Source organism: Mytilus californianus, unplaced genomic scaffold, assembly GCF_021869535.1.
Source record: "Mytilus californianus isolate M0D057914Y unplaced genomic scaffold, xbMytCali1.0.p SCAF_9, whole genome shotgun sequence".
Lineage (NCBI taxonomy): Eukaryota > Metazoa > Mollusca > Bivalvia > Mytilida > Mytilidae > Mytilus > Mytilus californianus.
The window spans coordinates 98,025,562-98,038,799 of record NW_026262745.1 but is presented as its reverse complement, the minus strand read 5'-3'; the positions used below and the strand labels follow the sequence as shown (position 1 = coordinate 98,038,799).

The window sequence follows — 13,238 nt, the reverse complement described above, 5'->3', positions numbered from 1 at the left end:
TATGATTTTATCTTTTAGGCATAAACACATATAAATATTGGGAATGCGTAAGAAAAATAGGAAGACATCAGTGGAAGAATTACATTGTTCTCACTATATGAAAATCAAAGGCTTTATATACGCAAAGCTCCCGCTGCGAATCAAGAAGATCGGGGAAGAAAAGTATGATAAGCCTACATGTACATCTGATAATTATAAAGGAATTTATACCTTCTTACTTTGATATAGTTGCATTGCCATTCGATTTAATTATTCATAGTAGGCCTAAGTTAAAAATCGGCACTACACGTTTGGATGTACGGTGGATTACTATATATAACAATCGATTTTGCATGCGCCTGCGCAATGCGAATATTGAAAGTACAATACAGTAAAAGTTGCAAGAGTTTTGTCACAGCAAGGGTCCTTTAAGGGTATGAAATTGTAAAGACAATTAATTAACTCTATTTCTTGAATAACACACAGCATTACACTGGAACTATTTGAATATTAAATATTGGTATTGGTGTTCTAGTTGAATGTGTCCGGTGCCTACGCAATGCCAATACGAATTTACAGTATAATTTGCCGGTGTTCCAGAAAATTGTATTTAATTAAAATTTATATTTGTGGTATTTAACATTAGAACACGGTTATTTGTATTAAATTTAGCCTTTAAACTGAATTAGTATATTCAATATTTATAATTTATCGTTGTGCCCGTGTGTCCGGCTACACAACTATTTTTTGTACCGGAACCTTGCCACTAATGTTCAAATTGTTTTAAAATGATTTTTACAGGATTGAGGATATTTGCAAACGGCAAATCTTTTAATAAGGACATAGAATTGTATGTCAAGCTTGACTGGCTTTAACTTTCTGGGGTACAATTAACAAACGATCCTCGAATTGTTACATTTCAATCAAATGTAATGTTTTGATAGCTGTCATAGGCACGGTAAATAAGCAAATTCTAATTTCAACTGTTTACCTTTTCAAAGGAAAAACGCCGAGAAAACCGAAAGTATATTTAACTTCTAAATACCGGAAACAATACCGGTCAGAAATATGGGTGAAAACTGGTCATTTTCTGAAGGGGGAAATTCTCGGATTTGACCCGCAGAATACGGGTCAGTTGACAGCTATGGCAAAATTTAGTTAATTCTACAAGCCTTTCAAATCCATCTACTGTGGATTCATTTATTTTCGTGGTTACCAATTTTCGTGGTTTGAGGTAAACTTGCAATTTCGTGGATATTTCATTTTGTGGTTTTGCCAAAGTCTGCATATATTCTTATAGAAAATTTGAGTTTCGTTGAACTTTTAAATTCGTGATTCCCCTGTACCCACGAAATCCACGAAAATTGGTATCCAGCGAATAATATTGATTCCACAGTATGTTTATTTTATTGATAAATGAAAAGGATGACATGATCTTTGCATTTAATTGCAAACTATAACTTCAGATGTTAGAACGATTTCATGAACATGTCAAAATTGATATACAATCGTCATTTTGCACATTGGATTTGACGAAGCTAGATATTAGCCAAGGCATCCCAAGACATTTTACATATATTACGATCTTTATGCAAGACATCTCATACCAAAATACCTTTTTAGGTTAGGCCTAGGCTTATACCTTAATTGATCAGATCTGAAAATGTGACTTTATCGTCAGTTTTCCTCGTTTTGCATTAAATACAAGGTGCTTGAATAATAAACTTTTTATATTTAGGAAAATTAAGAGCTTGACATATATTGTATAAACACCTGTCTATTGTTGAAGACTGTATGTTGCCCTCTAGATATTTTTTATTTTTTGTTGGTTTGCTGTTTTATTAATATACATACCCTATATCTCCTTTTATTCATATGACAGATTGACCATAAATAAATATATACATATAAATGATGTACATGTATGACTAAATTCAAAAATATTTATAGGTTTCATAACGAGTGAAAATTTGGTTATCGCTTGATATCAAGTCAAGTTATTTAATTTCAATATAATAATAAACGAGCCGCTGCGGCGAGTTTTTTATTACTATTTAAATTAAATAACGAGAGTTGATATCAAGCGATATCCAATTCTTACAAGTTGTTAAACCTATTTCTCTTATGGTCAACACTCGTTGTGTTAAATCAAAAATTCCGCGAATAGTTGATCTAGTCTTTTGCACATACAAGTATGACGTCATATCTCCTGTTCCGGTGTCAAACTTTAACATTTCGTACGCTTCAGAATATAATATAATTTGACAAAAAGAAGATTTTCAGGTGAAAAGTGTGAGTGTTTTGTACATTATTGAAGAAATCAAATATGTCCAAATGTACATCGTCTTAATCTTTGAAAGTCATCAATTAAACAACGAATAGCCAATGGAAATGTCGTTATATCGTCTCATGATGCTGGATAAGCCAATCAAATCAACACAGATTTTCGTATCACTTTTTAGTATCACACTCCGTTCAGTGTGATACGAGAAATATCTCTTCATGCAAGAAATAGATAACAGGCCACAACCATAAGAGAAAATTGCTTATACACTGTATCTAATAGACTTATTGTCTAATGAACATTTGAAGGATGCTATTTGATAGATTTATAAAAAAAAAATCATTATCGAATTCAAAAGGCCAAAAAAGATGGCATTATTATACCTTCAAATAAGTATAGTATTTGTGTCATATTATCTGGTAATATTTATTTCAAAGACAAAAACATCAAAACATCTCTGCTATTTCCTTTGCAAAAGATTAAGTTTATGAACGAAATATGAGTGTTTCTATGCTTTATGCATGAGTAGAGCAGGTATAGGTGTGGCATGTCTGATGCAAACACACATGCACCCAAGCACATCTTATAATCAGAAATAAATTCATTTAAAATTTTTGGCCTAACATAGCAGAATTCTAAGAGGGTCTTGATGGGGGTACCTTCCTGACGAATAACACAGTAAAAAATCTTGCCAAATGACGTTAACGGTCATTTGTAGTGCATGACGATAAAATATACCCTTTCTTTAAGACGGTAAAAAAATCAACTGATTTTGACGAATCACGTTAAATTTTTTCCAAAAATAACGGTAACCATAATTATTTCAGACCTTTGACGAATCATGATAAGGGTATTTTGACGAATCACGGTAAAATTTAAACCAATTTGACGCTAACGGTAGCCGAAAATGACCGTTTGATGCCTGACGGTAAAGGGCATTCCTACTCTCTTCTAAGGGGCCCACTGCACTAACCTCAAATCCTGGACCCATGTCTAATGAAAGTATATATAAGGTTATATGTATAATAGGATATGTACTACAAAATGAAACTGTAAACACATGATGAGATGTACATGTAAATGAAATAGTCATGCACCCTTTGACAATTTTTTTTAAAAAGACATCTATGGGGCAACATACTGAGAAAATGAAACATTTAATAAGTGCAGCCTTTTATTATTCTTCCCTTAGTTTATTTATCTTGTAATCTAAATTATTTATTTTGTAAAAATATTTCCTTTCTCTATTGGTACTGTACACGTATACCTAACAACAAAATTATTTTCATTTACCTGTGTTTAAAGTTATTGCAAATGGATGGTATTTTTGTTCGAGCATATTGTTTTTCTTTAATTGTTTAACATTTCTTACCGATATAATATGTTACTTTTATTATTCTTCCCTTAGTTTATTTATTTTGAATTTACATTGTGTCATAGGTCAAATTTATTTGTTCAGTGTATGTTCAATGGTGTTAATATGTCCTTTGATTGAGTTAAGCTATTTCAGTTGATATTTTATAGTGTGTCTTTCTATGTTGTGATGTTACACTATTGTTTCAGAAAAAGGGTGAAGGTTTGGTACCATTAAAACGTTTAAACCCGCTGCAGTTGTTTGCACCTGTCCTAAGTCAGGAATCTGATGTTCAGTAGTTGTCGTTTGTTGATGTGGTTCATAAGTGTTTCTCGTTTCTCGTTTTTTATATAGATTAGGCCGTTGGTTTTCCCGTTTGAATGGTTTTACAATAGTAATTTTGTGGGGCCCTTTATAGCTTACTGTTCGGTGTGAGCCAAGGCTCCGTGTTGAAGACCGTACTGTGACCTATAATGGTTTACTTTTATAAATTTTGACTTGGATGGAGAGTTGTCTCATTGGCACTCATACCACATCTTCTTATATCTATTAAATACTTTGTGTTAAAAATTCAATGGAACCAGCAGGATTCAAACCTGCAACTCAAAATTGATTGGCAGCATCGATAAGACAAGATGAACTAATATGATCAAGTAAGACAAACTTTATATACCTCCCATGTTATACTTAGTACAACTTTTTCCTCTTCCCACCGTTGTATTGTAATTAAACCAGAGTGGATCCATAGTAGTGAAACAAGTAGTAAAATAACATATATTATGTGAAATGGATAAATGGGAAGGGGGTCCTAATGTAGTTACTTATAAGGTTAATGCATAGATGTCTTTCGACAAGTCCATTTCTACAATTACCTTGGTTTGCCACCCCCTCACCCTTATTCTAAATCCTGATATCAACCCCTTTACCTCTGTGTTTCATGTCAAAGCTCCAACAGACTGAGCTAAAGAAGTGCTTCCCTAGCACAACCACTTACGGCTGGCTAAGTATCTACTACACATGGGAAACAGTCCCTACACCTATTCATTTATAAATCAAGGGTTACACTAATGACCTGACAATGTCCTGACGATTGTCCTGACCGATATGAAAATGATAATTACTTTTTTTTATTTTTAAAAGGATCGACTTTAAATTTGGAACTAAGCAAGATGACATTATTTATTTAATTAATACAAGAAAAAAATTTTAAAAAAAATATTTTTAAGAGTTAGAAAACTTGACCTGACCAACTTCGACTTTTTACTGACTAATGTCCTGACCGATATGAAAATGCTTATTACTTTTTTATTTTTAAAAGGATTGACTTTAAATTTGGAACCAAGCAAGATGACAACATTAATTTAATTAATACAAGTAAAAAATAAAACAAAAATATTTTTAAGAGTTGGAAAACTTGACCTGACCAATTTTGACTTTTGCTGACTAATGTCCTGACCTATTTGAAACTGCTACATACTTTTTTATTATAGGAAGGATTGACTTCAAATTTTAAACGAAGCAAGATAATAACATATTTTTAATAATTATTCGAAAAAAATTGGAAAAATAATATTTTAAGGATAAAAAAAACTTAACCTGACCAACACCGACTTTGCCGTGACTATATATATATATATATATATGTCCTGACCAATGTAAAAATGCTAAATACATTTTTATTATGGGTATGATTGACTTCTTATTTGAAACCAAGTCGAATTATAAAGTTTTTTTTATACTGATAATAAACAAATTGGAAGACAATATTTCAAAGGTAATAACAACTTGACCTGACCACCATCAACTTTATTCAACTTAATACACAAACAAAAACGTTATAAGTTCTTACCTTATACTAACTATCATTGAAATTATATTTATCCTATCCATAATATACAACATCCAAAGCAAATAAATATTGTTAAATGAAAAGATAGGGGAAATATAAGTACAGGTTGCTGACTGTGAGTATTGCTTATCCCTCCTTTCATAACCCTATTTGTTAATTTGATTAAGTGCAAGTAATGAAACTAATTAATGAATTATTAAACCCAATTAAATTATTATAAAAGCTACCTAAAATAACGATTTTAATTTGTTTTAATAACTTAGTAAATGCAAAGTTTTTTTTCCTAGATGCAAGAATTAACATTTTTTAACGTTTAACATTAAAATTGTGTATACCTTATTTGATTTTTTTGTGATTCTAACTTAATTTTAATTTGTATGCTTGTATACACTTCATTTTCAAACAAAACGAAGCCCATGTCCTGCCTTTACATGACATTTATAATAACACAATAACTAATTAAACAAAAAAAATAAGTAATAGATAGGTAAGTAAACATTCCAATTTGTGATTACAGTAATTAATATATAGGTTTGATTTAATTTTATTTGTTCATGTCACCTTCTTTTGCTATTATTTTTGACAGCTTTTTTTGTTTTAATTCTACCATCTAGGAAAAAACTTTGCATTTACTTAGTTATTAAAATCATTATCATAGGTAGCTTTTATAATTATTTAATTGGGTTTAATAATGCAATAATTAGTTTCATTACTTTTACCAAGGATTTGCATACTATACAAATCCTTGCTTACACTTAATCAAATTAACAAATAGGGTTATGAAAGGAGGGGTAAGCAATACTCACAGTCAGCAACCTGTACTTATATTTCCCCTATCTTTTCATTTAACAATATTTATTTGCTTTGGTTGTTGTGTTTTATGGATAGGATAAATATAATTTCAATGATAGTTAGTATAAGTTAAGAACTTATAACGTTTTTGTTTGTGTATTAAGTTGAATAAAGTTGATGGTGGTCAGGTCAAGTTGTTATTACCTTTGAAATATTGTTTTCCAATTTATTTATGATCAGTATAAAAAAAACTTTATAATTCGACTTGGTTTCAAATAAGAAGTCAATCATACCCATAATAAAAAAGTATTTTACAATTTTATATTGGTCAGGACATTAGTCACGGCAAAGTCGATGTTGGTCATGTTTGTCAGGTCAAGTTTTTTTATCCTTAAAATGTTATTTTTCCAATTTTTTTTCAAATAATTATTAAATATATGTTATTATCTTGCTTGGTTTCAAATTTGAAGTCAATCGTTACAATAATAAAAAAGTATGTAGCAGTTTCATATAGGTCAGGACATTAATCAACAAAAGTCAAAATTGGTCAGGTCAAGTTTTCTACCTCCTAAAAATATTTTTTTTCTTTTTTTTTTCTTGTATTTATTAAATAAATGTTGTCATCTTGCTTGGTTCCAAATTTAAAGTCAATGTTACTAAAAATAAAAAAAGTATTTAACAGTTTCATATTGGTCAGGACATTAGTCAGTACAAAGTTGAAGTAGGTCAGGACATTGTCAGGACATTAGTGTAACCCATAAATCAAAGATTTCCTACTGTTAAAATCTTTGTATGTATAATATAAATTATTTTTTTTTCAAATCTGACAGTCCTTTTTTATCTACCTACAGTAACATTGTAGCAGTTTCGCTTATTATTCTTTTTAAATCTCTTATTTGACTTTTGTTTCATACTGCTTACGAAAATTGATTTTCTACTTTCGATTACGTTAATTTACTTCCTTGAATTTTTTTTTTTTAGATAAAACATTCATTTTGGGTGGTTTTCCTATGAATATCGGCCCATCTTACTTTTTGAGTAGCCATTCTTCCGTCTGAAATTTTTAGTGACTGCTTCTTTTATAACACTGACAATATTCTACTAATTCGTTGGTCCAACTCTATACACAGTTCATATTGAAAGGAGTAGGTCCAGTAAGACCCCTTTTTGGCCCCAAAATATAGCAGTTTTACAAAATTGTTAAAATGAAAACTTTTAGTTATTTATTGGAAAGTAGAACGATTCTGCTACACAAATATGGGCTGTTTTTGACAATACAATGCATATATATTGGGTACTAGCATCATTAAGTCATGCCAAATTACTGAAATCTTCACAATTTTAGCATTTTAGTTTAGTTTCAGACGGTTTCCGTCTAAAATGAAAGTGGCCGCATTTGTGTTCATTCTTAATATTGAAATGTAAGTTGTATTTGATGATAATACATAACATATATAAAAGTTGAGGATGAACACGGATGCGGCCACTAGTATTTTTGACAAAAACCATCTGAAAAGTGACATTTTTTGGCATATTTGACAGATTTTTCCTATTTAAGCTTGAATCGGAGCGTTTTTAATGAGTAAATAAGTAAAAATCTTTCACATTAACTAATTGAATCAACTGAAATAGACACTTAAGTGTTTAAAAAGTGTCCAAAATCTTTCGACAGAAAAATCTGAAATTTGAGGCCAAAATCGGCCCTTACCGGACCTACTCCTTTGTCATACGGAGTTATTTCCCATAAAGAATAAAAAAAAAACATGGTTTATCAGTATTATCTCCCTTTGTCCGATTTTTAAACAGGAATAAATACAATTTTTATATATTACAAAATTACATTAATCCTGGTATTAAAATTCTTCCATATACCCATTTATAAAATATTAACAAAAGTTACAGTTAAGTGAATCTAGATACATGAATGGTGATTAGCCACAGGCACTTGTCTCTGAAAAAAAATTACCTATATTTTCAGAGACAATTAAAGTGCCTGTGTAACCGTAGCTCTTATTGCCCTTATAATAATTTGGTCCACAAATTGTCAAAAAGGTGCATATTGACAATAAGAGCTACGGTTCCGTAGGTACCTGGCCCAAAAAAATAGTGAATAGAGAAGTATGAGTAAAAAAAAGAGAATAATAGGGTGCAAAGAAATAAAGAATAACTGTGGAAAATAAAACTATTAGGCAATACATGATACCGATTACAGACATAAATGATGTACATAACTAAGAAAACATCTATTTTATACAGTAATATTTGACAGTAAAATCATGTACTTGAGAATTTTTCAGAATAAACGTTATTTCTAAAGATAGAGCAAAAACGGTCATATATACTGAAATTAAAAATCCACAACCCGCCACTTTACGATTTCATAGCTATGTATGTACTTACAAAGTAAATAGTGTACTTTGTTCATAATATTTTGTAAAAACAAGTATTTCATGTTATCTAGGATAAACAGTTTTTTCACTTATGACTGGGGCTTAAATACATCTTTATTTTTCTATTTTTACTAATTTGTAGTGACCGCTTTCGGAAGTTTATGTCACTTTGTACTACACATTGCTTAGTGGAAACGTATTTACGGTCAACTTAATTTGATTAAATTATAAAACAAAATCAATAATATCATTTTTATATAATACACATTTTTATTTTGTTTCTCGGTTTTATAATGAGATAAAAGATTTTAACTATTGGTACATGTATCCCAAGTCAGGAGCCTCTGGCCTTTGTAAATCTTGTATGTTTTTTTAATTTAGTTCATTTATATGTTTTGGAGCTTAGTGTGACGTCCATTTTCACTGAACTGGTATACATTTTTTTAAGGGCCAGTTGAAACCACCTCCGGGTGCGGGATTTTTTCGCTGTGTTGAAGACCCATTGGTGGCCTTCGGTTATTTTCTGCCTTGGTCGGGTTGTTTTCTCTTTGACACATTCCCCATTTCCATTCTCTATTTTATGAATAGAGCTGCATTGGCATCTCCTTGGGGTCGCTTATCTCTGTAGAAGGTTGTGTCATGTTAAAATGGTACTTGGAAAATAACGAGTGTTGACTATCTGAACGGTTGAATTAATCTGTCTGTTTGTATGACGGCAATCAGTTGATTTGATTTTTTTATAGAAGATGACAAGGCGGGCTTCTTTTGTTCTTTGAGCTGAGGTTGTCCATTTTAGATTATTTATCGTGTAACTAAACACTTGTGAGATGTATCTTTGTCGGTTAGTGACTAATCTTGCAGCCTTTTAATGCACTTTTTCTAGTCAGTTATTCATATCCTCACTAAAGAAAGGACCCCGAACTGAACAGACATATTCTAGTGATGGTCTGACTAAAGATTTGTATTTCTATTGTTGGTCTTGTTTTAACTGCATGAAATCAACAATTCATTTTTTTCCTGAAACAAGCTCCTATATATATAGTGTGTCATATAATTGTGGCATCATACTTAAATATCTGTCTTTCTCATTTCTGTTTCTTAATTTTTTGCATTTCCCTATTACAGATTCAAATGTAAAGCAGTTCTTAAATACTTGAAGTTGATAAAAATACCCTTCAAAAGATCATTTCACAGGCGCTTGAGGAATGTATACCCTTTTCTATATATAAATATATATATATAAAGTGCCTAGAGAATCAACCTAACAATGTTAAAATAGACCTGATTCTTTACTTCGTCCCCAACAGAGATTGGAACCTGTACTTTTCACTTATCACTTCTACTACAATTCCGCCTAGGATTGCGCAGAAGCCTTATCGCCCCCTCTAACTACAGCTGATAATATTCGGGTTTATATGATCCGTTCATCCTATTTCGACTCTTCAAAATTCAAGAGTCTATCCTAAATTGAGGTAAATTATATGGCCTTCCAAATACCGTTTCGATTCCTAACATCATTGAAGAGACATTAATTGTCGAAATCCGGATATGGTGTACAAACTTTTGCACCTCATGTTTGCGGTATACCATCTTTTCCGCAAGTTTATTGTTTTCTGTTTGGTATTAAATTAATAATAAAGATTCATTTTGTTACATCTTGTGATCCGTTTATTTGGCAATCGCCAATGGCAGTCAGCAGGGTTTAAGAACATCCGTTGTTCGACCTGTTAGTCAAATGCGTTTTGTTTAAATATACTTTTTCACTTTTTTGGTCTTTTGAAAAATGTTGTTTGTGCTGTATTTAGACCCCTCTACCAAGAAATTTGTTTTGTATGCACACGTATAAAAATTGCGGTTTTTATCCAACGCAATCATAGATTTGAACGTTGTTTTCAATTTAGACTTATTTATTATATATATATATATTTATTCTGTTTAAATTTGATTTTAGTTAATATACCTTAATATTTTAACTATTTTCACTTATTTAATGTGTTCTCGCTCTTATCCATGCGATTTTACAAGAACGGTAGTTTTTGAATGATGTCCCTCTATTCTTATTTTCCAAAACTAAATGAAGCTACATTAATGAAACTTTTCTTCCTATAATATATCTGCCGAACGTAACTTGAAACATTGCAAAATTTTGAATCAGTCGAAATCTAACTGCAATTGCCATGTCAAAAACCGAAAAGACAAAAAGACAAAGAAGGGTCTTCAAAACACAAATCAGATCAGATCAGATTTTGCCATGCCAATTGCAGTTAGATTTCGACTTGGACGTTTGACGACACCTTTTGTATATGCCACCTCTCTTTTATATTTAGTTCCAACTTCCCCTGTAATTGTCTTATTGCAACCTCGATACAGACAAAGTTATATTGCTCAGTTTGCAAATGCTAAAAAATGCCTCCTTCCGAATTCCACATAATCTATAATAACATTAACGGTACTAATTTTAATGCACAAAATGCATATCTCGACAATTAATGTTACTTCAGTGATGCTCCAGGTCAAAATATTTGGAAAACTTATAAACAATCTATCACCACAGCTAGCATGAAGCAAACTACCTTTATTAATGAATGATTGATATAATGTGGATACTTAAAAAAATAAACATCTGTTATTGGGTAGCTACAATCAAAGTCCCTCTCCTTATGCAACAGTTTACACGAGTATTCCTCTTTCTAAAGTTCAAAACAAATTAAAACGATCAGTTCTATTTTCTTTCATGGTATATGCTCAAACTGAATAAAACTATTTTTTTAGGAAGAGACAAATCATATTAAGAAATAAATGAATAGTATATTTTAGGACACGAATGTCCCCGCTCAAGCTTGCTTTCCAACAAAAATGGAACGGACGAAAAGACAGAAGTACGGAGAGACGGATAGACGGAACGACGTAACATTTAATGCATTTTGGATTGCGGCGAAGGCATACAAAGCCGCTCTGATGATAGCAAAAAATATCTGAAACAATCAGTATGCTTGGTTTTTGTTTTTTATTGACATGTTTGATCTGGAGTTTTTTGTAGACTTGTTTAATTTTTGTCGTCATACATTTTTTTTCCAATTATATTGTCGGGTTCTTTTCAGCTTATGGGTTTTGATTGTCCTTTCTAGTATCGTCCACCGCTTTATTTATTCGTCACCTTTGATGGCTATCGGAAATACCTTGAAGAATCCAATGAACCAAGAGGTATTAATTGTTAAACTTAACACATTCAACAACATTTTTATAGACATCATTTTAATATATGAAACAGCCGGATTTCCTGATACCCTTTTACATCTATGACATCTTAATTCGAATGCTTCTTTACTTGATACGAGCAAAATGATGTGAACCATTTGAGAAACTGGAACTGCTTATATATATTCTTCCATGTCTCTTGAGTTATTGATTGAGTTTGTTTCTGTGTTGTACAGTCTTGTGATGTGTTTTTTAGACTGTATGTCTGTTTCTTCTTTTTTTACCCTTTATGTTGTCTTTTGTCTAAAGGTTTGTCATACTCTCTTGCTAATTTTTTGATGTGGTTATTGTTGTTTATTTGTAACCTTTATATTTTTCGCTGTATTAAAGTTCACTAGTTAATGGACACTAGTTTATGTGTTTAGAACACCTATATACTAATATGGAATTAACTGTTACTGTATGTAGTTAACAGCTACTTTTTTTTCTCTTTAAGGGTATCTCCAATATGAATTCTTAGACTTAATAAATTTCAAGCTAGGTTAACTCAAAATGCTTTGTAACATAAGTACAGCAGTAAAGGAAATTAAACCTTACAGAAGACTAGTATATCAATCAAATGCAGTGATCGAGACAGGTATTCAAACAGAGGAACATTAACGTTAAGATCCAATAACAGTTAGTGCATGACTTGTCTTTCTAAAAGTAAGTTTCATTAGTTAAACATCTGATGATTGTTCGATTTTATAACTGATCGTATGTTGACATCAAATTTTCTTGTTCCTTATGTTGTTTATATATCCTGCATTTCCTTTCTTCAGCAAGCCTCACTACTGGATAAGTATAACCAAAAACAGAATGTAATTTCCAGAGTGATGAATGATTATCTTAAAATACAGTCAGTATATTTCTGAATTGCCAATAATAATACACTAATGTGGTGTTAGGTAAATCATAATGTGTTAAAGGTAACAGACGGACGACCAAAGATCCACAAACATCATTCCCCAAACATAAACACATATATAAGAACATATTAAGCAACAAAACAACAATAAAAATGAATGTAGGTTAACAGATGGTCAGACATGAGGTAAAAGTTAAGATCAAGAAATCGTGATAAGGTATAATCAAATCAAATTAGATACGTTATTGTCATGTAAATTATATAAAGATTTGTGACATAATGAACATAATAAAATCGATAATCGACAGAATCACAAATTTATTGACTCTATTTTTTTCCTTTGTTTATAGGATATTGTTTTATTTATGCAAAAATAAAATAACAAAAATACCAAACTCCGGGGAAAATTCTTAACGGAAAGTCCCTAGGCAAATGGCAAAATCAAAAGCTCAAACGCAACAAACGAATGGATAACAAAATTGAGC

The 13,238-nt window shown here is 31.1% G+C and overlaps 2 protein-coding genes across 6 annotated transcripts in view; both read right to left on the bottom strand.

The window, feature by feature from the left end:
- The window catches only part of LOC127715520 (uncharacterized), a 248,440-nt gene extending 241,048 nt beyond the window's left edge, over window positions 1-7,392 (bottom strand). The window contains exon 1 of one of the 2 annotated variants that reach the window (XM_052221581.1): window positions 7,375-7,392. The gene's annotated coding sequence lies outside the window, so the exon portion shown is untranslated. The remainder of the gene's footprint in view (window positions 1-7,374) is intronic. The other variant, XM_052221579.1, reaches the window with a different exon arrangement.
- Window positions 1-13,238, bottom strand: part of LOC127715522 (uncharacterized) — a 73,561-nt gene that overhangs the window by 45,499 nt on the left and 14,824 nt on the right. For 3 of the 4 annotated variants that reach the window (XM_052221583.1, XM_052221585.1, XM_052221586.1), the window contains exon 1: window positions 7,290-7,395. The exons of the other annotated variant lie outside the window; for it this stretch is intronic. In XM_052221583.1, the coding sequence (XP_052077543.1) occupies window positions 7,290-7,304 (15 nt within the window). In that variant the 5' untranslated portion in view covers window positions 7,305-7,395. Of the gene's footprint in view, window positions 1-7,289; window positions 7,396-13,238 lie in introns of those variants that run through there. 4 annotated transcript variants of the gene reach the window in all.